This window comes from Chanodichthys erythropterus, chromosome 17, assembly GCF_024489055.1.
Source record: "Chanodichthys erythropterus isolate Z2021 chromosome 17, ASM2448905v1, whole genome shotgun sequence".
NCBI lineage: Eukaryota > Metazoa > Chordata > Actinopteri > Cypriniformes > Xenocyprididae > Chanodichthys > Chanodichthys erythropterus.
In genome coordinates, this window is record NC_090237.1 from 23,835,045 (window position 1) to 23,860,999 (window position 25,955).

A 25,955-nucleotide genomic window follows, 5' to 3' on the forward strand; every position below is an offset into this window, starting at 1 on the left:
GTCATTTACAGTGCAAGACCTCAATGTGGACACACATGCCAAAGAGACAAAAGTGGGTCCATTAAGTGACGAATGAGTCCATTTGTGATGACAGCGCATGTGTGCTCTGTTTTGTCTGTGGGAACCGCATACTCATAATGTCGGCTCTGTGCAGACGACATGTAAACATACTGTTCATGTCTGGTTTGTTCAGCTTAGGATTTCTGGAAAAAATACACCCACCTCTAAAGCTATATTGTTTGCGTGTGTACGTGTAGCTTCTTGTTTTGCCGTAAACCCCTTCCCCGTAATGGAAAGACGGGTGTTGTAAGACGATCATATATAATGTTGTAGCAATTGTAAAAGGTGTGTAATTTCAAGACCCTGGTGTCATTAAATCATACAAACATCCAGAACATGATATGAGCCCTGTGAGCCTCTTCACTGTTTCTTTGAAGTATTTTTTTGTTTTGTTTTGTTCTGTGGGACACGATAGGACGTGATTTCCTCAAAACAGGAAATTCCAAGTTTTTCATGAAAGCATTGCATGAAAGAATGTTGTTTTTTCTTCCTTTCACAGGCCATGTCGACTGTGCTTTGTTGTGGCCCTGTGTTCGACAACGTAGGGCTCTCTCCTGATGGCTACCTCTATAAGTGGCTGGATAACATCCTTGCCTGTCAGGATCTGCGGGTATGCAGACAAACTCTCTGCAACAACATGACACACATACGTTCTCACTCACTGCTTTGGTGTTGATAGTGCTAAACAAACACAACCATCTTTACAATGATTTGAACCCTTTGACCCAGTGCAAATTTGCTGAGGGACTTTTCATAAGATAAGCCACTTTTCTTAGATGTCTCTCTCTCTCTTTCCCAGCTTGTGAATGAGCAATGTTTTGTTTTCATTGTTCTGCAATTTGTTGGTTCTTGAAGTGAAATCTGGCTTTGAGCCCTGAAATATTTGTGAAGTTAGAACAAGACACTTCCGTTCAAAATTTTGGGGTCAAAAAGATTGTTTTAATGTTATGTTCACCAAGGCTGCATTTATTTGCTCAAAAATACAGAAAAAAATAAAATATTGTGAAATATTATTAAAGTTAAAAGAACTGTTTTCTATTTTAATATATTGTAAAATGTAATTTATTTTTCTGATGGCAAAGCTGAATTTTCAGCATCATTACTCCAGTCTTCAGTGTCACATGATCCTTCAGAATTAATTTTAATATGATTTGATACTCAAGAAACATTTCTTATCAATTATTATCAATGTTAAAAATAGTTAATATATATTATATTTAATTCAGAATTCGTTGATGATTAGAAAGCCCAAAAGAACAGCATTTATTTGAAATATAAATATTTTGTAACATTTTAAATGTATTTACTATCACTTTTGATCAGTTTAATGTATCACTGCTTAATTAAAGTATTCATAAAAGAATAATAAAAAATTAAAAAATTCTGACCCCAGACTTTTGAACGGCAGTGTATATCAATGGAAACAGAGGCACAACTCTGGGATTATTATTCATGCAATTTCCTATATCATTTTCTAAGCCTTCAGTAATTTATATAAAACTCAGGACTAAAAATATCCTGAAAAAATATTGGTGTACAGTGGTATAACTGGTCTTCCAGCCTGGTGAAGTGCCCAAATCTCCACTAAAACCAGACCAGTTTGACCCAACTGATCTGACCAGCTAAAACCAGAACCAGCTTAGACTGTTTTAAGATGTTTCAACATCAATTATACTGACACAACTTTGATAATCATGCTGAAAAATCCAGCTGAAGCCTGATGGCACCTAGTTTTACATGATCTATTTCTGGTCAAAGCTGGTCATTAGCCAGTCCAAGTTGGTTTAAGATAGTTTATGTACTATTTGATCAGTTTGACTACCAGCTAGTGAAGCCTAGGTCAAGCTGGTTAGCGCTGGTAAAACATCTTAGCTAAGCTCAGAACCTGATTTTGTTTGCATAAACTGCTTAGACTAGTCTCACAAGTGTTACAGTTTTTTTCTTTAAGACGGTTGATTGCATAAAATAATAGATGGTCTAATCTGAAAGTGAAAAGCAAGACTGATTACCCCTTAGCTAACTGCTAGTCAGTCAGACTACTTATAAAGACATAGTCTTAACATAGTGGCTCTGTTTATAGAACTGGCCCTCTGTTCAAACAACAAACAGCTTTGACTGGTTGACCATTTGACCACCATGATAAGGTCATGTTGGTCAAGATGGTCAACCAGTCAAAATGACCGTGTTTCTTCACCAGCTAAGGTGTTTTTTTTATCACCAATCACTTCAATAGACAACAAATGTGATCCTCTGATCTGATCCTCCTCAGGTGCATCAGCTGGGCTGTGAAGTGGTGGTTCTTCTGCTGGAACTTAACCCAGATCAAGTGAATTTGTTTAACTGGGCCGTGGACCGATGTTACACTGGCTCCTGCCAGCTGGCCTCTGGTTGCTTCAAAGCCATTGCCACTGTCTGTGGTAGCAGGTATGCTGGGGACTGAAAAGCCAGAGCAAATATTGATTTTTAAAAAAAAATTGAATGCACATTAAAGGAGCTACAGAGGATCTTTTCGTCGACTGAGAAACCAAAGACTGTTAGTGAGTTTTTGAAATGAGCGCATGCATAAGAACAACCCCCCTCCTTGACAGTCATTTCGAGGGAACGCCTCCCAAAACTTGTGCAAGAGTATTGGAACACGAGTGTTTACCACCGGCATTCGCTGTGTCATGTTAGTGGATTCATTATGTCGGACTCACCGCAGGTAACTCATAATCTGCAGTTGTTACTCCTGTCTCCTGACAAAAACATTGCATGCGGCGCCTGTGAAGTGTGGAAAGTTACTGGAACGCGCAGCCGCTCGTCTCTCACGCGATGATCATGTAAACGATTGGCTGATGTTTTTAAGGCCCTACCTCGTGCACAGATGATGTATATTAATATTATTCCTTTCAGTGCACCTAATAATAGTCTTTTATCAGTTTGTAAAGACAGTTTCAAATAATATTGCAAAAACGTATAAAACAAAACATCCTCTGTAGCACCTTTAAACTATTCAAAAGTTTGAGGCTGGTAAGATTTTCACATGATCCTTCAGAAATCATTCTAATATGCTGATTTGGTGCTCCAGAAACATTTCTTATTATTATCAACTGTGTAAACAGTTGTGCTGCTTAATATTTTGTGGAAACTGTTGTACATTTTTTCAGGATTATGGAATAAATGCATAATGAATAAAGTTTAATAGAACAGTATTTATTTGAAATAGAAATCTTTTGTAACATTATAAATTTCACATTTGATTAATTTACTGCATTGATAAAAGCTGAATAAAAGTATTAATTTTTATGTTTAAAAAATTGTATTGACACCAAACTTTTGAACGATAGTGTAAGTCAATACCTTTACCTTTAATATGACACTATAAAAAATTCTATAAAGTATACAGTTAGGTTTCTTCAAATGTTTTCTTTTGCCAGATTTCCCACATCAGATAAATCCCCGTTCAATAGAGCTTTGGTGGCCTGCGTTCTTTCTCATTTGTTTACATATATAATGCCAAGACTAGATGTATGATCTTTGGAACAAAGCCCCTCATTCACATATTTATCAAAACCAATCTAAGTTGTTTTTATGTAGGTGATCTTTTATTTTCCTTCACAGAAACTACTCCAGTGATATTGTGACTCTGCTGAACCTTGTTCTCTTCAAAGCATCCGACACCAACAGGGAGATCTACGAGATCGCTATGCAATTAATGCAGGTTAGAGAGAGAACATTCTCTGCCATAGAAGTGTTGCAATAATAGAGAGTGTCCTGGATTAAATGGTGTGTTTGTGTGCTAATCTGTTTATATGCTTGCGTGTTTTTTCTGGTTGAAAGGTTCTGGAGGCCAAACTGTCTGTGTATTCTAAGAGGATTGTGGAACAGAAAAGTGGTACTATCCTGTATGGGACACACGGGCCTCTTCCACCCCTCTACAGTCTCTCTGTAACCCAGCTTTCTAAGCAACTTGCCAGGATGTACCCTGAACTAACCCTGCCCCTTTTCTCAGGTATAAAATGGAGGATAAAGATGGACACAGACTGTGTGTGCTAATGACACTCTCTTATAGCTGAAACCCTTAAAGGGTTAGTTCACCCAAAAATGAAACACACACATGTCATTCCACACCCGTAAGACCTTTGTTCATCTTTGGAACACAAATTAAGATATTTTTGATGAAATCCGAGAGGTTTCTCTCCCTCCATAGACTGCAACATAACTACCACTTTTAAGGCCCAGAAAGGTAGTAAAAACATCGTTAAAATAGCCCATGTGACTACTGTGGTTCAAACAAAAAAAACCCAAACAAACATAACGACTTTATTCAACAACTTCTCTTCCGTTTCAATCTCTTACGCTGTTCATTCTATAAAAACAGTGCAGCATTCACCGGTTCTATGTCAGACGCATGCGTTTTTGTGCTCACATGAACAGCATCAAAGACTGACATGGAAGAGAATAAATTGTTGAATAAAGTTCTTTTTGTTTTCTAAAAGTATTCTCATCACTTCATAAAATTAAGGTTGATGACATCTTTACTACTTTTCTGGGGCTTGAAAGTGGTAATTACGTTGCAGTCTATGGAGGGACAGAAAGTTCTCGGATTTTATCAAATACATGTTCATTTGTGTTCTGAAGATGAACAAATGTCTTACGGGTGTGGAACGACATGAGGGTGAGTACTTAATGACAGATATTTATTTTTTGGGTGAACTAACCCTTTAAAACCATAAACTTTCAACTGCAAAAATGTGATTATTTATGGTTTAAATACAGCTTAAGCTCAGCATCTGTAGCACAGTGTTATTTTAATATTATTTATATACTACTGTATTATTTAATGATATTTTAAATGAACTTTTAGCTTTATATTTTCAATTATAATTATAATTTTAATATAGTTTTAATTATAATCCAAGTTTTATTCTATTCTATTTTAGTTAGTTTCTAAGGCATCATTCTAATTTTTTAAGTATACGTTTTTTCACCTATTTTATTTTACGTTTATTTTAATGAATAAAAATGATTTTGACAACTCCTGCACCGTGCTGTCTATTATCATAGAAAATAATTTTGAGTAAATTCCAATTAAAATATACAGTTGTCACATTGTTTCTAAAATATAACCATAACTCTTAAACATTATACTTGTTACTGAAGGAGAAATGTGTGAAGTTATAACCAATTTTTTTTTTTTGAAAGATACCAGGAAATGACATATTGTTACTATCTGTAAATTACTGGACATGAATGCCTGGAGCAAACTTAACTTACAGGATATTATTCCATCTAGAAAAGTAATTCTACCTCAACCCGTATGACTTGTATAATATATATTATATATAGTTGTCATATTTCTGCACATTTACCTCTCCAGTACAGTTACACCATAGACTTTCATTGTACGTGAATTATTGCTTTTTCCTTTTAAACACATTTTCCATTAAAGTGCACCTTAAAGTGCATTTAACCTGAAATATTCTTTTAGCCAAAAGCAAATTCACCCAAACATATAGAAACACCATTCATATTTATATATATGAAGCTCTATTTTTTTGTATCTCTCATCCCTAGAGGTAAGTCAGAGGTTTCCCACCACTCATCCAAACGGCCGTCAGGTCATGCTGACCTACCTGCTCCCTTGGCTCAGTAACATTGAGCTGGTGGATGGAGGTCTGCTGCCCATAGTCTCGAATTCGAACAGCCCTGGGGACAACAGAAAGGGATACACTCACAACACCTCAGCACCTCACCTGCTCCGTGGCACAGGCTGGGGGTCACTGCAGGCCTCTTCTCTGGTCCTAAACAACCTCATGTTCATGACCGCAAAGGTACGACAGTGACTGTTACTTTAGTTTTTGCTTTAAAAACTATGGATATCAGTACAGCATATTGAGTTGTGTGTCTCTGTGTGTGCCAGTATGGAGATGATGTCCCAGGTGCAGAAATGGAGAATGCTTGGAACGCTCTCGTCAGTAATGAGAGGTGGACTAATAACCTGCGGACCACCCTGCAGTTCCTCATCAGCTTATGTGGAGTCAGTAGTGACACCTCTCTCCTGCCTCATGTAAGTCTTTGAATTTTTTTATTTCATTATATTTTGGTTTGATGTCGAGATCTTATTAAAGGGTTAGTTCACCCAAAAATGAAAATTCTGTCATTAATTCTGTTATGTAAGACCTTCATTTATCTTCGTATGAAGATCTTTATCTTTATCCTTCGTATGAACACAAATTAAGATATTTTTGATGAAATCCAAGAACGTCATAACAAATTTCAAGGCCCAGAGTAGTAAAGACATCATTAAAATAGTCCATGTGACTACAGTGGTTCAACCTAAATGTTATGAAGCAACAAGCTCTCTGATTTTATCAGAAATATCTTAATTTGTGTTCTGAAGATGAACGAAGGTCTTACAGGTGTGGAACGGCATGAGGATGAGTAAATAATGACATAATTTTCATTTTTTGGTGAACTTACCCTTTAATAAAGCAGGTCATTTGATTAGAGATGAAACTTAAGTTGTCAAGTTTGAGTATGTGGACTGTCCTCTATTCATGCTCAGATTAAGAAGGTGGTGATCTATCTGTGTCGCAACAACACCATTCAAACCATGGAGGAGCTGCTTTATGAACTTCAGCAGACAGATCCTGTGAACCCTGTTGTGGTGCACTGTGACAATCCTCCATTTTATCGCTTTTCAGCCACAAGCAAAATTACCACCACCACTTCCGGTATGCATAACTATATATATCTCTCAAGGCAAAACATTATAAATGCATAAAGCAAAAACAGCAAAAAGCAAAATGACAGTAAAATAGTGTTCATGTGTTGGTCATATGACACATGCTGTATTATTAAATATGTCTCTAAAGGTCCAACTTCCAGTAGCAAAACATTAGTGTGTGGCCAGGAAAACATCCCTGACACGGATAACTCACCAGTCACAAAGGAGTGTGATGACAGGTATGTCCCACAGACCACACAATTTACTTTATGTGCCTTAAGACTATTTTCCCTGTTAACGTTTCACATAACTCAATAAAAATTCATCTCGAAACTGACACCTTTATCCAAAGAGACTTCTTATACTTCTTATACACTTCCACTGGAGCAAGTTTAACCGCCTTGATTGATAGAAAAATGTTTTTGTGTGGTTATATTCAATACATGCACTAACAAAAGTAAATTTTTTTCTGTCCACCAAAGGCTGAGCAACATCTTACGAGCACATAACCGCCTGGAGTCTCGGTACAGTAGCAGTTCTGGAGGTTCCTACGATGAGGAAAAGAGTGAGTGAAGTTTGACATTGATCCATGGATGTCGAGACAGTTCTGGCCCAAGGGCGTTAAATATTATTTTATCTTTTTTTTTTAGTTTAGACTATCTCATTTCTTTTGTGAATTTGAGATATTTCTGATAGCTGGCTCAGGTAATACATTTCAGCTTAAAATATCTTAAGCTTAATGGTTTTTGAGCATGATTACTGTAGACATGAGGTATGACAGTTGTGGAGTTTGTCTGTCTACATACCACTCGTGCTTTGAGGGTAAAATCCAGTTTTATTACAAGCGTCACGGATGAAAGGCATCCTGTCAGGAATGACATGTTGACCCTTTTTGCTTTGCCTACAGGTGAGCCGCTCCCACCATATGCCATGTGGCTTATGAGTGTGCTGGAAACCAATCAGCCGCTTCCTCTTCCCATGCCAGTTAATGGAGGCTGCTGGGCACCGCTGGTCGATTATCTACCCGAAACAGTAACCCCACGAGGACCCCTCCACAGGTCAAGCTTCCTTTGTTTTTAGTTTTGTTTTGTTTTGTTTTGTTTTGTTTTGTTTTGTTTTGTTTTGTTTTGTTTTGTTTTGTTTCGTTTCGTTTCGTTTCGTTTCGTTTTGTTTTGTTTGTTCTGTTCTGTTCTGTTCTGTTCTGTTTTGTTTTGTTGTTTTTTGTGTTTTGTTCTGTTCTGTTTTGTTTGTTCTGTTCTGTTCTGTTTTGTTTTGTTTTGTTCTGTTTTGTTTTGTTTTTTTGTGTTTTTGTTCTGTTCTGTTCTGTTCTGTTCTGTTCTGTTCTGTTTTGTTTTGTTTTGTTTTTTGTTTTGTTTTTTGTGTTTTTGTTTTGTTTTGTTTTGTTCTGTTTTGTTTTGTTTTTTTGTGTTTTTGTTCTGTTTGTTCTGTTCTGTTCTGTTTTTTGTTTTGTTCTGTTTTGTTTTGTTTTGTTTTGTTTTGTTTTGTTTTGTTTGTTCTGTTCTGTTTTTTGTTTTGTTCTGTTCTGTTCTGTTCTGTTCTGTTCTGTTCTGTTCTGTTCTGTTCTGTTCTGTTTTGTTTTGTTCTGTTTGTTCTGTTTTGTTTTTTGTTTTTTGTATTTTGAAAGCATAACCATATCTCTTAAACTTTATACTTGTTACTGGAGGAGAATGGAGGAGAAATGTCTGTGATAGAGTCAGTTATCGTTTAATGACATTGGAATCGTCGTCTCATCTTAGTGATGGAAAATAGGTCTTAAACATTTTTCATTATAGATTTCGTTAACAAAATAATACTAGTTATAACCAAGCTTTCAATTCATGCTGCGACCATGTAAATCTGAAAAACCCTGCACAAATATATCAGGAAATTACATAATGTTACATGGACACCTGAAGCAAACTTCAGGAAATTATGTTATCTATCTAGAAAAGTAATTCCACCTCAGCCAGACAATTTCATATCCTATTTTATATCAAATATCAACAATATATTTGTTATTGGAGAATTTATAAAAATGCTTTAACAAAAAAATTAACAAAAATTTCCAGTACCATAGATTTCTATTGAAAGTGATTTCTTGCATTTTTGTGATTTGTTTATTTACGTTAAAGCATTCATCAAGTTACAAAAATAACTTTGTACTCTCTTCTTCTTCATATTAGGTAACAACCTTTTATTCAGATTTAGATTCAGTCAAAGTCTAGACAGTCACTCAGACTAGAATTGCATGCGTTTTTTTTTAAAGCACTGTAACTTGACTCGGTTTAATTTAATCACTCATGATAAAACACAGTTCTTATCATTCCCACAGATTATGTAACTCTGGAATCTTAAAGCATGTCACTCTGCTATTATCAGACAGATGTAAAATAGATGTTCAGAAGCTGCAGTGTTGTCGTCACAGCCCCTTTGAACCAAAAAAATGTGAAAACACATTACCAATGTTCTTCTTAGGAAGTATGATAACAATGCCCATCGCCAGTGTAATGACAAAACCAACATACTTCCTTTAAGATTTTTTTTCTGTCACTCAGTCACAGCTGTGAATATGCTCTGTTCTTTTTGAAAGGTCAGTGATGGTATGTGTTTTTTATTCATTTACTGAAAGACCAGTGTTTTTTTGTCTGGTTCAGGTGTAACATAGCAGTGATCTTCATGACGGAGCTGGTGGTTGATCATAGCGTGAAGGAGGACTGGGCCCTACACCTCCCTCTACTGCTCCATGCCTGTTTCCTGGGTCAGTAGAGCCTCTGTGTTCTGTTCTCATCACAATTTGGGACATTTTATCAGGGATTAGACCCTCTAGATTAAGGCTACAATGCTTGAGTCAGGTGTATTCAGATGAAAAGTACTGCTTTTACTGTAGTACATGTTTTTTTGTTTTTTTTTATCCAAAATGGATTTGCTTTTTGTCATTCTTTTTTTAAATCTAATCTTATCTGAAGCATTGCATCCCTGAATGTGTCTTATGACTATAACTATGTGGCTTGCTATGAGAACAATGTTGTTAGTGAAAGCAGTAATCTCTTGAACATGGAGGATGTACCAACCTTATCTTTTTTAGAAGTATGTGAAATATTTGTATCCCTGCGGATTGAGAACATTATTAATTTCAAATCAAAACAATATTTAGGTGTTGACAGACTCAAAAAGAAAAACCCAAGCAAACAAACAAAAAATCTAGAACCAGATGTTCCCACTCAACCCACAACCCCCCAAATGGACCTAAAACAATAATGAATGAATGCAAATACAAATGTAAACCTTTGGAATTTGGCTCTTTTTTAGGTATGGACCACTACCGCCCAGAGGTGTTTGAACACTGTAAGAGACTCCTCTTGCACCTTCTCATCACGTTATCTTGCAACAACAATTTCAGCCTCATTGCCTCTGTTCTGCTAAACACAAGAGATGCCAACAGCAACAAGAGCCTGACCTTCAAACCCATCTACCAGCCTGAGTTCTACACAGGTAGTAGACTTAACATTCAAAATATGTCAGGAAAAAAAATATTATTATTAATTTTGTGTTTATGTATTTTATTTCATACATCAGTATTTTATGGTCATTTATTGAACCAAAGAAAATTATTGCTTTGATCAAATTTATTTATATAGTTAATTTTTATTGATTGATTGATTGATTGTCGCATGGTAGTCACTATTAAGTACGACTTTACCATCAATAAACTCCTAATTTACCACTTATTAATAATTAGTAAGCTAGTTGTTAAGTTTAGGAATTGAGTAGGATTAAGAATGTAGAATAAGGTCATGTAGAATAAGGCATTAAAGGTGCCCTAGATTCAAAAATTGAATTTACCTTGGCATAGTTGAATAACAAGATTTCAGTACATGGAAATGACATACAGTGAGTCTCAAACTTCATTGTTTCCTCCTTCTTATATAAATCTCATTTGTTTAAAAGACCTCAGAGGAACAGGCGAATCTCAACATAACACCGACTGTTACGTAACAGTCGGGATCATTAACCCTCTGGAGTCTGAGGCTGATTTGGGGCCTGGAGAACTTTTGACATGCCCTGACATTTGTGCTTTTTTCAGTTGTTCATAAACATATTAATGGAAAAAGTGTCATTACACTGTATTCAGCACAAACTAGGCTACAATAATATGTGAGGAACATGTATGTACATGTTTGTGTTTTTGAAGGAATAACATTTATGCGTGGTTGTTGAAAAAACAAAAAACTTAAGTCACTGAAATAAGGCCAAAAAAAGTATAATAAATCTGTGTTCATAAGACTTTAGGGTATTGGAGGTTGTAGACTAGAGTTTTTGCTTCAAAATTATGTAAAAATTATGCTGCCTACTCCTTCATATAAAACAATATATTGATTTAGTTTTTGTAAGACACTTTTTGCCAAGAAACACAGTATGCGAGGAGGCGTGAATCACCACTGAAAATGGGACATTCTCACCTGAGAAGACAAAAGAATTGGATAGTAATGAGCTGAAATGACTTGCATATTAATGAGGCATTTCAGTCAGGTAGGCTGTGAAAAAAAACCTTCTGTGATGTCTCAAGCTCATTATGATATATGAAACATACAGAAAAATATTATTACAATATAAAGTAATGGTTTTATATTATACTTTAAAATATAATGTATTTCTGTGATGCAAAGAGTCTGAATATAGACTTTTAGTTTAAAAGCATGCACATTTGGAGAAATATTGGATTCTCATATGCTTATGTCAATTTTCTATACAGAGGAGTTATATTAACTTAATATTCATTGTCATTACTATGAGCGCTGGTGTTTTCAATTCATCCTTGAAGTCGGAGGGCGCTCTGTGCATTTTAGTCCACAAATTCATCTAAAAGAAGAAGAGGCTATTCCATGAATGGAGTTTCCAATACATACAGCAGCCGGAGGGCGCTAAAGAAACAAAAACTCATCTAAACTTCATCTATAGAAGACAAGTAAACAGGAAGTAACTGCATGTCTTCTAGAGATCGCTAACCATGACTTTTACATCCAGATAAACACTTTTCAAGACAATAACGATTGAGATAATGAATGCATGTATTGACTGAATTAGCGTCTGAATAGCGCTGGCTCCGTGGGCGTGGCCGCATTAGCAGATAATGAGCTGAATCACGGATTTCTGACATGGCTCTCTTTTCATACAGATTACATAAACAAAGAAGGTTTGTTTTCGATTTGACTTACATGATTTAAAACCTGACATCTTAACGTTTTTTTAGACATAAGTGTAATTTTTTTGTCATTAGTATTCACTAAGTTACAGTTCATTTTCTGAGAACTATCAGATTGGAGTTCGTTCAGAGGGAGAGGAGAGATCACGCATCATGTTAGTTTTCTTTATTTTACAAAAAGCACAATATTCTGTTTTTACTCTGAGTGTACACAAATGAAAGAAGATATTCCACAGATTAAAATGGTGTATAACTCTTAATTGTATGTGCAACATTGACGGAGTATTTTGAGTCTCTTTCACACTGATAAGAAAAAAACCACGGTGGTATCGCCGGCGATACCGTCAGACCTCAGAGTGTTAATAATGTACGCCCCCAATATTTGCATATGCCAGCTCATGTTCAAGGCATTACACAAGGGCAGCCAGTATTAATGTCTGGATGTGCACAGCTGAATCATCAGACTAGGTAAGCAAGCAAGGACAACAGTGAAAAATGGCAGATGGAGCGATAATAACTGACATGATCCATGATATCATGATATTTTTAGTGATATTTGTAAATTGTCTTTCTAAATGTTTCGTTAGAATGTTGCTAATATACTGTTAAATGTGGTTAAAGTTACCATCGTTTCTTACTGTATTCACGGAGACAAGAGAGCCATCGCTATTTTCATTTTTAAACACTTGCAGTCTGTATAATTCATAAACAACTTCATTCTTTATAAATCTCTCCAACAGTGTAGCATTAGCCGTTAGCCACGGAGCACTATCAAACTCATTCAGAATCAAATGTAAACATCCAAATAAATACCATACTTACGCGATTAGACATGCTGCATGACGAACACTTTGTAAAGATCCATTCTGAGGGTTATATTAGCTGTGTGAACTTTGTTTATGGTGTTTAAGGCAAGCACGAGCTCTTGGGGCGTGGAGCACCAGATTTAAAGGGGCCGCATACCCTGAATCAGCGCATTTATAATGATAGGCAGTTAAAAAAAATTAATAAAAAAAAAACGATGGGGTATTTCGAGCTGAAACTTCACAGACACATTCAGGGGACACTTAAGACTTATATTACATCTTTTGAAAACATGTTCTTCGGCACCTTTAATATGTTTAAGTACTAAAAAACAGACAATATTCTAGTAATATGTATGCTAATAAGCAACTAGTTAAAAGACCCAAAAATAGTTGTTAACATGTATACAATATTATATATGTATAATATAATATATGTATACATAATATTACATTTTAGAATATAAATAAAAATAATGTTTTAATATTTATTTAAATCCTTTGCATATTCATTTTAAAATATCAGTACACATTATGAAAGTTATTCATACCATTACTTTATCAAAATCAGCATGTGCATCATAACACAGAGGCTTACATTTTGTAAAATATATTAAAAATCATTCTACACTCTGAAGAGTGCCAGGGGTCAGAAGATGGTGAATGTCATTTCACCAAGTGCAACATGTTTCTGGATCAACATCTTAGTTTATCCTGGAACAAAATTACAATCAATCAATCAATCAGATTTTACAGTTTATGTCAATTTTAGGCTTACAACCAGGGTTAAGTGCTTCTACTTAAGTGTTATTCACCTATCATTCCCCTCTGATTTTAGGATAACTTATGGGTAGGGTTGGGTTTAGGGGTAGAGATAGGGTTTGGACTAAATTCAGAATGTTGTTCTGGGATCAACAAAATATGTTGACCCAGTAACATCTCTTACTTGGCAAAATCGTGGTGACCCCTTCACAAGCCATGAATCATAAATGATACATACAACTTGGATAAGTTCAAATAAGTACTTTGAAACTATGACAATTGCATTCATTATTATATATAATTACATTTATTATAACTGTTAGACCTAGAAATGAAGGGCAAATTCTATGATGAATGTTTTTGCACTTTGCAAAGCTCTACATTTTATTAAATGTTGTTAAATACTGCTGTCTATAAGACAAATTTAGCAACTTTTCATGAATCCTGTTTATCACACCCTCCTTGCATGAACACTTACACATTGGCTTTGGTATTTGACACATAGCTTTGGAGAGTGCGGTCATGTTGAAATCCTGAAGAGGGGTGGAGGGTGAGAATTCTTATCTGTGCAAGAACAACTTCTGGAAGTGCAGCCAAAAACAATTTTATGTACACAGAGCATCTAAAGGTCTGATTAGAGCATTCCTATGCACTATTTTTATCTTCTTGCTCCAAAGGGACCATCTATCGGGCCCAGGGTAGACTGGTTTGCACAAGAGGGTAGTCTCACTGTTGTCATGCTGTTATAGCATGTCTAGGCAAAGTCAAAATGATGTCAATAACGTGTAATTCGACAGCCCCTGACATAACAGCATACAGTATTGTTCTTTAATGTTTGTGATTTGGGTCATTTAGGAATGTTATCATCCTGTTTGTCTGAATTAATAATTTGTTTGCTTAAATATTTGAGTTGAGTAACTTAAAATGTGGGTTCTGAGCTTGTTCTTTTCCAAATCTTTTTACTCACCCTACATGTGGTGTTCAGGTGGTGTGGACTTCCTGCGGAATGGCCAGGCATCTCCAGTGCCAGATTCCGGCCTCAGTTCCTCCTCTACCTCGTCCAGCCTGAGCCTTGGAGGCAGCAGCTCCAACCTGCCTCATCTGGCCCAGGAAGAGGTGGAACAAATGGAGAGCAGCACTGAAGATGATGAGAAGAGCAGCAAACTCATTGAGTTTCTCACTACAAGGTATACAAATCTAGAATTATATTGTGATCTAGGTAGATAAATGCTGTAATATTTACACTACTGTTCAAAAATATGAGGTCAGTCTGTTTTTATTATTATTTAATTTATCTAATTTATCAAAGAATCCTGATAAAATATTAAGCAGCACAACTGTTTTCAACATTGATAATAATAAGAAATATTTCTTGAGCAGCAAATCAGCATATTAGAATGATTTCTGAAGGATCATGTGACACTGAAGACTGGAGAAATGATGCTGAAAATTCAGCTTTGCCATCAGAAGAATAAACTATACTAACATGGTGAACAGTTATTTTAAATAGTAATAATATTTCACAATATTGCTGTTTTACTGTATTTTTGATAAAATAAATGCAGCCTTAATGAGTATGAGACTTTAAAAAAAAACATTAAAAATCATATTGACCTCAAAGTTTTGAACAGTAGTGTGATAGGCAGATAAATACTGTAATGTTTTTATTATATTGAACTTGCAATATGTGAAAGCCAGATAGAAATTAACAAATAAAGTGCTTAACTATTAAATACATCTTAAAGGGATAGTTCACCCAAAAATGAAAATTTTATCATCATTTACTCACCCTCAAGGTGTTCAAAATCTGTATAATTTTCTTTGTTCTGTTGAACACAAAGGACGATATTTTGAAGAATGTGTTAAACTGAACCGTTTTGGGGCACCATTGACTTCCATAGTAGTGTTTGTCCTACTAAGTGCCCCAAAGTGGCCAGGTTAAAAATATTCTTCAAAATATCTTCCTTTGTGTTCAACAGAACAAAGAAATATATACAGATTTGGAACAACTTGAGGCTTGAGTAAATGATTATACAATTTTCATTTTTGGGTGAACTATCCCTTTAACAAGGACCAAATAGCCTTCAGACTGCTCTTTAAGTGTGAAAGGTTTGGCGTTAAAGGATTAGTTCACCCAAAAATGAAAATTCTGTCATTAATTACTCACCCTCATGTCGTACCAAACCCGTAAGACTTTCATTCATTTTCTAAACACAAATGAAGATCATTTGATGAAATCTGAGAGAACCGCTCAGTCTCTTTATGAACTTTTTGAAGCGTCAAAGTGGTAGTTACGTTGCTGTCAATGGAGGGACAGAAATCTCTCAGGTTTTATCAAAAATATCTTAATTTGTGTTCCGAAGATGAATGAAGGTCTTACGACATGAGGGTGAGTAATTAATGAAAGAATTTTCATTTTTGGGTGAACTAACCGTATAAATTAATCTTGAGTTTATCTTGAGTTTATCTTCACTGTACAGTAACCAAAATGAAAGGTCATTTCATGTGAATATTCCAGAGCTGTTCAGGAACTAATTCAGGAAATCGCACATCTGACAAGTCTCACATCTGACACCACTCAGGATATTACAGACTTGTATGTTGCATTTCATCAGTCTACATCAGAACGGTTGTCATTGTGGTGTGGTTTAAACGGGCGTCTGATGTTGGTGCTGGTGTGGGTTCTGTCAGACTATGTTCACACTGCAGACAATTCCAAACTGTTTTGAAAATCCCATCTTTAAGACTGGCAGCACTGTTATTTGCACATAGATTTATATGTTACTTGCAAACTGACAGATTACTTACTTATGCAAGAACATCTCGCATCAAGCTTTAAGAATTGAGATTATAATTCTGGTGTCAACAGACATGGCGAACAGAGAAAAGTTTTGAATTGGACATGGAACAGGATTGGATTTGAGCTGATAGTGTGAACAAGTCTATATATACAGGATGGGGAAACAACTTTTTTATTTTCTTTTACTTGAATATGGATTCAAACTATTTTTCACATAATCTCTAAAAAAATTCTACCATATGTGTTTAAAATGTTTTACAAACAGCAGATTATTTATTTTATCTTAAATTTTGCTTCATCTTGAATGCGCCACAATTATATTTAAGAAACAAAAGCACTTTTGGTGGTTAGCAGGGAAATAGCATCTTGCAGCCTAGTCTGCCATCTAGTGGCAAGCAAGTAGTATTCAAATGGTTCTGCTGTCAAGGTGAAAGTAGCTTTTCCTGTCATGAACGTAATATTTAGTGTGATATGTAAGAGATTGAATAGATATTTTCATGGTTTGTTTAGGCCTTTTGGGCCGTTATGGAGCCATGAAGATATCACTCCTAAGAACCAACACTCAAAAAGCACCGAGCAGCTTACCAACTTCCTGCGACATGTAATGTCTGTTTTCAAAGAGTCCAAATCAGGTAAGTCACATTTATCTTTAGTCATTCCAATGTTCATTTACATTACCTGGGTGCAGCTTGTGACATTGTATTGCAATTTATAATATAGTACATTACTGGCCAAAAATTTGACAACTTCACCCTTTACTCAAATATGTTGTAAGCATATTGTGTAATTGAGCTAGGAGTCAATTGTTTGTTTGTTTTTTTTCTTCTGATAATGCAATGAAACGTCAAATTGTGTGGATGTAATTTTGGTCAGACTGTCGTACAAAGTACAAGTCTTTTTTGCCAAATAATTTTATCAGATAAATACCTTAAAATCAATATTTTTCACACATTTCGTTGGTTTAATCAAACTTGTAGGGTCATTAAAAACAAATATCACTTTTGGCCACTACTGAATGTCTTTGCATGCCACCTGTTCTGTATGTTTGTAGACATTCGGCTTGAGCAGCAGTTGAGTGAAGTGGCGTTGCAGATGGCTCTGTGTAGCTCCTCCAGGCATTACGCTGGACGTTCCTTCCAGGTGTTCAGAGCTCTGCGGCAGCCCCTCTCAGCGTTGGCCGTGTCTGACCTGCTTTCACGCTTGGTGGAGGTGGTCGGGGAGCACGGAGAGGAGGTTCAGGTGAGGTTTGGATTCATTAATGACAGTTTTGACAGCCAGTGAGTTAATAAACTCACAATGCATCTTCTCCACAGGGTTATGTGATGGAGCTTCTCCTCACTCTTGAGTCAGTGGTGGATAATCTAGCTGAGTGCCTGAAGAACAATGACTTTTTTGTCATACTACGGTAAGTTCCTGCCATATGACATTAACCCTGCATAACCAGACACATGAAATAAGTTATATATAAAAACAATGAACGTTATTAAAACTTTAGACAATCTGGTTACGCTTTATTTTAAGGTGTCTTTTTTACAGTTGTAAATATACATTTAGGGTGTGTTCACACTTGGCATGTTTGGTTTGATTAAAATGAACCCTGGTGCGGTTTCTTGGTTAGTGCGGTTCATTTGAACATGTGTGAATGCTACCATGTGAACCCTGGTGCGCACCAAACAAGCAGACCGAGACCGCTGAAAAGATGGTGCAGTTCGAATGATATATGAACGCAACACGGACCAAAGACATGTAAACAAACCAAAAAGTCTCCACACAGCAGATCGTTTATGTGTGTGATGGAGGTATTCCTGCTGCTGTTTTGACACCTTTACACATTTTATGAACTCTTCACAAGTTCTTAGCTGGCCAAAATACCATTGTATGCAGCCTACGCACACACAACAAGTGCATTTACCTCAACACACAGCATTGTTTTGGATGTTCGGTAAGTTCCGGCTCAAAATAGGCAATACGTCATAAAATCTGACCAATCAGGCTGTGAATGTATCATTATGCCTTTTGGTTCGGTGATAAAATTGCCAATATGAATGGTAATCGGACCAGGATTAAATGTTTTTTTTTTTCTTTTTCTTTTTTGGCCCAGACCAAACCAATCAAATGAACCGAACTTCAAGTGTGAACGCACCCTTAAGTACTGAGTAATATTATGAAACTACATAGGGTTTGGTTTAGGGTTAGTTGCATGTAATTATGCAAAATTTATAGTTATTACTATAGTAACTACATGTAACATATGTAACAAGGACACTGTAAAATAAAGTGTTACCCAAAATCTTAAAAAAAAAAAAAAAAAAAACTTTTTGCATGTGTGTTTTGTTGAGTATCATGTTTCATATATCAGGCTTTATGGCTGATATAGTATGACATACAGTATGCAATATGACATTTATATTGCCAAAATGAAAGACAAAATTCTGATAGCTTGTAATGCAAATCCATGAGATTTAAATATCAGTTTTCACTATATATCTCTCAATATTATTAACATTCCTCATAAGCCTGATGTATCACATGAAACTCACATTTTTAACATGATTTTTCTAAAAAATGATATACTGTACGGATAATCAATCAAACCTAAATTGCTTCAGTAAAGTAAGTGGTCATCTTGAAATGTTACTAACAGCGTGTAATATTTAACGTGCTAGAAAGCTGGATGTTTTTGGAATTATACTAAAACGCTTTTTACTTTATAAAAATGTATAAACTCAATCAATAAACTCAATCAATCGGATGACAGAAGGCATGTACTGTATGTGCAACAGTTTTCTCAGCAAAGCTTTGATCATATTGATTTATAGGCCTTAGAATTTTGTGTTTCAAATTTGATAGAGTATGCTTTATAGGGTTAAGGAGTCTTAACTTCCAACATAAAAAGTCCAAGATGCTTTGTTCGCTGTTGGTGATAAGTCTGTGTTCCTGCAGGGCATCTTCGCCAGATCTTCCATCCAGTGGCAAGTTAACGCTAAACCGTAAGAGCACCAGTCAGCTGGACCTGATTCCAGGATCAGGCATGACTTCTGAGCGAATACGCCACCAGCGTAGTTACTCCGTACCCAAGCGCTTTGGCGAGCCTGAGCGTTCCTCTGAGGTTCCCCGGAGTGCCACGCTAGACCGCATCCACCATCATCAGAGCAATATGTCCAAGCTCCGATCCCTCTCCTCATCCTCCTCCAGGGACAACGTGGTCTCCACAGACCCAACCAATGCCAGTCATCCTCGCAACCTGCTAGCCACCATCTTTTGGGCAGTGGTGTCGCTCATGGAGTCAGACTTTGAGATCGAGTACCAGATGTCTCTCAGGTTGTTAGGGAAGCTGCTAGGCCACATTTCATTAGATAAGCAGGAATACAAAGAAAAGCTGGAGAAGATCCAGGTCCAGCTAAAATGGAAGGAGTTCTCTGGGCTTCAGCAGTTGCTTCTGAAGGGCTTCACCTCTGCAAACACTACTGAACTTACCTTGGAGCTTTTCAGCCAGCTCACACCCGTCTCACGGCTACCAGTGGTAGACACCTCGCAAGCCATAGGTAGACCTTTTCGTTTCTTCTGCCAGAAAAATGTGTAATTCTAACATAATTCTCTATTAATAAAATCTGATATTACCCTTCAGGTTTCCCATTGAATGTGCTCTGCCTCATCCCCCATCTTGTTTTACACTTTGACTCACCTACTCAATTCTGTAAGGATGTGGCTGAGAGAATTTCCCAGGTCGGTTCCTGTTAGCCTGACCTTAATCCATGCTATAAATGCACTTTTATACTTAATCAGAATCTACAGCACATTTGTTTGCTGAAAATCACTCTTTTTGATTGACAGATTTGCCTTGAGGAAAAGAACTCCAAGCTGTCCAACCTTGCCCATGTGATGACACTGTACAAAACGCACTCCTATACCCGAGACTGCTTCTCCTGGGTTAATGTGGTGTGCCGCTACCTACATGAAGCGTTCAGCGACAGCACACTCAGCATGGTTACTTACATGACAGAGGTAGGAAGCAAACAGTTAATTATATGACATTTGAAATTTTAAGAAAAAAAGTATCCATCTTGTTATGGTAAGACAAGAATTTAAAGGAATGTAGACATACACATACTTTGCGTTTAGTGAAACTTTACTTTCTAATGCTTTCTGTGTTTTGTAAACAGTTGTTAGAGAAAGGATTACCCAGCATGCAACAAACTCTTCTACAAATCATCTACAGTCTACTGAGTCACATGGACCTGATTGGTATTCAAGCCAAACTCTTCAACATGGAGGTTCTAACAACCATAGAGAAGTTTGTTCAGGTGTGACACACCTCTAATTTATTACATTCACAATTTGTTCCGCAACTTAATATGTATTATAAAGTTTATTCAAATTTAGTCATTTGGCAGATGCTTCTTTTCACCTACAATGTAGTGTTATTTTATGTACAATTATTAAAAAAATACTATTGTTTGTATTGTTTAATACTATAGCTTTTATTTTTCTATATTATTTTTTACATTTTAGTTATTCGCTTATAATATTTTACTTATTTTGTTGTGTGCTTTTGTAGTTATTATTCATTTACTTATTATTTGTGCAATTATTTTTTACATTTTCGATTTAGCTTTAATTTATATTTATTTCAGTTTTTATAATTTTAATACTTTTTTAGAACTTTTTTTATTTCAGCGTTGCGAAGGCCTCATTTCTGTTTTTTTCTTTTTACTTTTTTAAGTCTAAGTTTCTTCAGCTAGTATTTATATTTCATTTTTGTTACAGTAAATAAAAAAAACAATTTTAATAGATTTACTTTAAAATAACAACACTGCATTTATACAAATGCATTATGATCATTTAAGCAGTTTGTGTATTCTCTGGGAATCAAACCTATCATTGCTAGCTGGGTGCTAAAAAGATACACAAATCAAAGACGTAACTAATCAGAGATCATTTTATACTCAAGCTTTTCACTAAATATTTATCTTGGGTGTTTCTAAAATTAGTCTCAGTGATTACATTTACAGTAACTGGTTCATATCATCTATTCTAAATATATTTATTCATGACAAAATAGTGTTTTATAGCATTTCTGCTGTAAAACTTTAAGCTGTCTTACGTCTTTGGTAAAACTGCTGGTTTTCCATCTCTCAACCCTTCCTTTGGAGGGAGAAAAAAAGAGAATAAAAAAAAAAAACACAACCTTGTGCCAGGGCTATAAATCCAAAGGCACACCCAGCAGCAGTCTATAAACAGTCAGTCCTATTGGCTGCTGTCCACATTACTGAGGCCTTCAGTGTGGCCTCACAGCAAAGACGCTCCTCTGAACTACTGCTTCTCTCGCCGGGCTCATGTGTTTATCTCGGCAGAAGAAGAGAAGGCTACTGCTTGTGAAGATGGATTGACTCTATGTCATGCTTTGGGAGCTGAACATGTTTCTGAATGCGTCCTTTAGGAATAACTTAGTTCTGTTTTGTGTTTGTTTCTGTGACTTTAGACTACACACTGGAAGGAAGCCTTGAACATATTAAAGCTGGTTGTCTCACGCTCGGCTAGTCTGGTTTCACCTTCGTCCCCGCAGAGTAACGCATCAACTGTGGATGTCAGGCGTGTGTGGGACACGCCCTCCAAAGCCCTGCCTGGAAAGACCCTTGACTTTCACTTTGACATTTCAGAGGTATGACATTTCTGTCTGTACTTCTGTATTTCTCTTACTTGCTTTATTTTCATTATACAGTACAAGTCAAAAGTTTGGCTGAAGTTATGTTTTTCATGATCTATAAAAACCTAAGAATTATCCTTCAGATTTATAGCTACCAAAAAGTACCTGGCATGCATGTAAATTCCATCAATATGGTTTATAAACCATCCCAAGATGCACCTCATAAGGTTGGTTAAGAGAATGAGTGCGCAGGACTGGAATCTGAAATCTAAAAATAGTTCAACAACATTTTTATCACTATATAATTCATTTTATACTTCTGTTATTTCATAGTATGATGACTTAAAAATATATAATAATATTAATAATGAAAATAATAATCATTATCATTATTATTATTATTATTATTTCAATTTATTTAGTGCTTTTAATTGCATACAGTCTCAAAACACTGTTCGATACAGGAAATGCTGAGACAAAAAAAAATGTTTTTTTATTATTATTATTATTATTATTATAAATATTAGTATAAAGTATAAGAAAAGTGTTCTTTTGAGTGGTGGTGTACATTAAGTTAGTGAAGTGAGTGTTGGTATATGGTCTGTAAATGTGAGTCATGCCAGCAAACCACCAAATACTGGCATCCTCTGTGGGTTTGTCCACATTTTCCAAGGTGGAGTCGTGCATTTTTTATATTGTTTGTATTAGATATATTTTTCACTATTATTTTACAGTAACATTTGTTTTAATGCAAACGCTGAAGGTTAGGTTTTCTGTTTGAAACTTGATGGAAATATGAACAACCTGGGCTCATTTACGTGTGGGAACCAAACAGAGAGGTATTTGTGTAATGCATGAATTCCAGGAAATGATGTCAATCCGGCTGTGGCGTTTTGCATCCAGAGCGGCGAGGGCTGGACAGCCTTTACAGAGTCTTAATGCAGACTATTCTGCCCTCTGTCAAATACCTCTGAGACGCATTTAGCCTCTAGCAAGTGGGCGAGACAGTAGAGAAGAAAAAACTCAAATCTGACAGGGAACTCAAAACAAGCTTGATTCCATCCCAGCAGAAAGGAATTAAGGACAGGGGAATTCAATAAGGGAAATCCTGACATTCCCACAAGCTTTGTTTGGCTTGCTTTATTAAAGTTCTCTTTTCCAAAACTCCTCGACCAGACTCCGAGGAGCAGGACTATTGAGAAAAGACATCCACTTTTTCCAACAGGTTCTGAATTGTTGAAGTGCGCTGAAATAAAGACTCTTGGGCTGAGGGCCACAAGATTATGACATGAAAAGAAAAGAGCAGACATGAAATCCCTAAGCACAAATGGTGCGTGACATTGTGTGTTTTTTAGACACCGGTGATTGGCCGGCGGTATGATGAGCTTCACGGTTCCCCAAGGCAAGATGGGAAGAATGGGGAAGGGGTTGCCGTGACACGCAGTACCTCCTCTACATCCTCGGGCTCTTACCAAAACAACCACGTGCTGGTGCCTGTCAGCTGGAAACGACCTCAGTCCTCACAAGTGAGCGCTCACAGATACATTTGTTGAATTTCTGATGTTTGCTTAGGAACAGTTCATAAATACGTAAATCCCCTTAACAATTTGTTTATTATTTTATTTAATTGTTTCAACTTAATTGCATTTTGTTTTGTTTTGTTTTGTTTTGTTTTGTTTTGTTTTGTTTTGTTTTGTTTTGTTTTGTGTAATTTCTCTCCCAATTTAGAAACGGACTCGTGAGAAGTTGGTGAATGTATTAACCTTGTGTGGCCAAGAAGTTGGACTCACCAAAAACCCATCTGTAAGTGACATATATGTTACATACAGTACATCCACCTAATATTAAATATTAAGAAATATGTCAGAAATCATACTGAAGCACTTCCTACAGGTGATTTTCTCATCCTGTGGGGAACTGGACCTAATTGAGCACCAGCCCAGTCTGGTGTCCTCTGAGGACGGCACACGGGACACAGAAAACATGGATGACACCACGTCAGAACAGCAGTTTCGTGTATTCAGGGACTTTGACTTCCTGGACGTAGAATTGGAAGATGGAGAGGTGAGAAAATATTTTTTTAAAAATGAAGCCAAAATGATCTGATCCCTCTTGCTTGTGAAGACTTTTGACTTCAAAATTACTTTGTTTTTCACTGCTGTAAAGTGGACCTTTGGGGAAAGCAATTCTGTGCATTGAACTTTTGCAAAGCATTAGTCAGAGATAAACTGTTGCACTGTTTGCTCAATACCACTGTAACTTTCTTTAACTCTTTGTAATACAATCTCCTCTCCTTGTTTATGTCTGTGCCATCAAGGAGATGCAGGTAAGCCCAGGAATCCTCCAGTGTTGTGCTGTGTGCAGTAGGACAAGACCATATTGTGATGCATGTCCATAATTCTGCCTAGAAACTAAATGTTGTGTAATGTTTTGTACAACTTATATTATTTTGACCATTTCCTCATTGATGAAATGTGCAAAAGTTTCCACCGAATTTGTTAGAATGTATTATTATTATTATTATTATTATTATTATTTATGTATTATTTATTTACAGCACTCTACTGTTAAAAAGTTTGTGGTCAGTAAGCAAGTCCCATTTTGGATTACTCTTTTTACACATTCATAATACATGTTAATTCAACATAATGTCTGAAGAGCAAGGTTCCAACACAACAACTTTGTATGCGTTCCGGCCGTTTATTTGCACGACAATGGCATTTTGGTGGTCTGAAAATGCAATTTTTTGAAAACGGTCACCATGCAAATGACAAAAACGCGAAACTGTGAAAACGATGACGACATACACATGCACGTTTTTAGTTGTTTTCACGGATTCATATGAATGGTGGTCGTTTTGACAATGGTGTCGTCTGTACATGGAAAACTCAAAGGAAAAACTTCTCCGTTTTAACCATATCGTTGTCGTGTGAACGTACCCTTAAGTAGCAAACACAAATGAGGATAATAGAACACAGCTAAAACATACAAACTAATAATGACGTTATTAAGGAGACAGATGAGTGGCGGGAATCTGAACACATGACAATTGAAAATCCATCCATGAAACCAAAACTAACTGAAGATAAGTGTTACAACATCAAATTAGTATAAATTGATACTTTTATACAGCAAGGATACATAAATCTGATCAAAAGTGACCGTAAAGATATTTGTCAGGTTACTAAAGATTTCTATTTGAAATAAATGTTGTTCTTTTGAACTTTCTTTTCATTAAAAAAGCATTAAAAATGTATCTCGATTTCCACAAAAATGTTTTAACATTGATAATAATAATAAATGTTTATTAAGCACCAAATCATCATATTAGATTTTTTCTGAAGGGTCATGTGATACTGAAAACTGGAGTAATGATGCTGAAAATTTAGCTTTATCATCACAGGAATAAATTAGATTTTAAAATGTGTTAAGATAGAAAACAGTTATTTTAAATTGTAATAGTATTTCACAATATTACTGTTTTTGCTGTATTTTTGATCAAATAAATGCAGTCTTGATAAGCATAAGATACTTTTTTCAAACACAAATCTGACCCCAAACTTTTGAATGGTAGTGTATTTTAGAAACTTTAAGAAATAATTGGTGGGTAACATCTAAAAATATCTTGTCACCCCTTATGCAGATTGTATTATATTTCAACATGTCTGCATTTTAACAGCTTGGCTGTCTTATGAAGTCATTAGAGTCAGTGCATTGAGGTCATTCTACAAATTTGCTGAGGCTGCAATGCCGCAGAGACACTTAAAAGGGCAGATTCAGCCTTTCAGATAAATTCTTCCTTGTGGGTAAATTTGAAGAGTTTTATTTAACGGTTGTTTATGAATCAATTACAATTTCATTCCAAACTGAGATGTAATAGTGTCAAAAACTGTTTGCGTCATTACCATTTTGTATTTGTCAAGTATGATTATAAAAGAAGGTCATTAAAAATGACCAGTGAAAATCAGTGA

At 35.9% G+C, this 25,955-nt stretch overlaps 1 protein-coding gene across 4 annotated transcripts in view; it reads left to right on the forward strand.

Moving 5' to 3' along the window:
• frya (furry homolog a (Drosophila)) overlaps nt 1–25,955 on the forward strand; it is a 79,154-nt gene that overhangs the window by 42,525 nt on the left and 10,674 nt on the right. For all 4 annotated transcript variants that reach the window (XM_067366127.1, XM_067366123.1, XM_067366124.1 and 1 more), the window contains exons 28-51: nt 560–670; nt 2,330–2,484; nt 3,661–3,760; nt 3,880–4,051; nt 5,617–5,873; nt 5,963–6,109; nt 6,608–6,776; nt 6,918–7,008; nt 7,252–7,334; nt 7,677–7,827; nt 9,424–9,527; nt 10,079–10,261; nt 14,523–14,724; nt 16,848–16,969; nt 17,389–17,576; nt 17,651–17,742; nt 19,281–19,882; nt 19,966–20,063; nt 20,172–20,342; nt 20,501–20,641; nt 21,820–21,999; nt 23,340–23,510; nt 23,713–23,787; nt 23,878–24,048. In XM_067366127.1, coding sequence (XP_067222228.1) covers nt 560–670; nt 2,330–2,484; nt 3,661–3,760; nt 3,880–4,051; nt 5,617–5,873; nt 5,963–6,109; nt 6,608–6,776; nt 6,918–7,008; nt 7,252–7,334; nt 7,677–7,827; nt 9,424–9,527; nt 10,079–10,261; nt 14,523–14,724; nt 16,848–16,969; nt 17,389–17,576; nt 17,651–17,742; nt 19,281–19,882; nt 19,966–20,063; nt 20,172–20,342; nt 20,501–20,641; nt 21,820–21,999; nt 23,340–23,510; nt 23,713–23,787; nt 23,878–24,048 — 3,936 coding nt within the window. The remainder of the gene's footprint in view (nt 1–559; nt 671–2,329; nt 2,485–3,660; nt 3,761–3,879; nt 4,052–5,616; nt 5,874–5,962; nt 6,110–6,607; nt 6,777–6,917; nt 7,009–7,251; nt 7,335–7,676; nt 7,828–9,423; nt 9,528–10,078; nt 10,262–14,522; nt 14,725–16,847; nt 16,970–17,388; nt 17,577–17,650; nt 17,743–19,280; nt 19,883–19,965; nt 20,064–20,171; nt 20,343–20,500; nt 20,642–21,819; nt 22,000–23,339; nt 23,511–23,712; nt 23,788–23,877; nt 24,049–25,955) is intronic.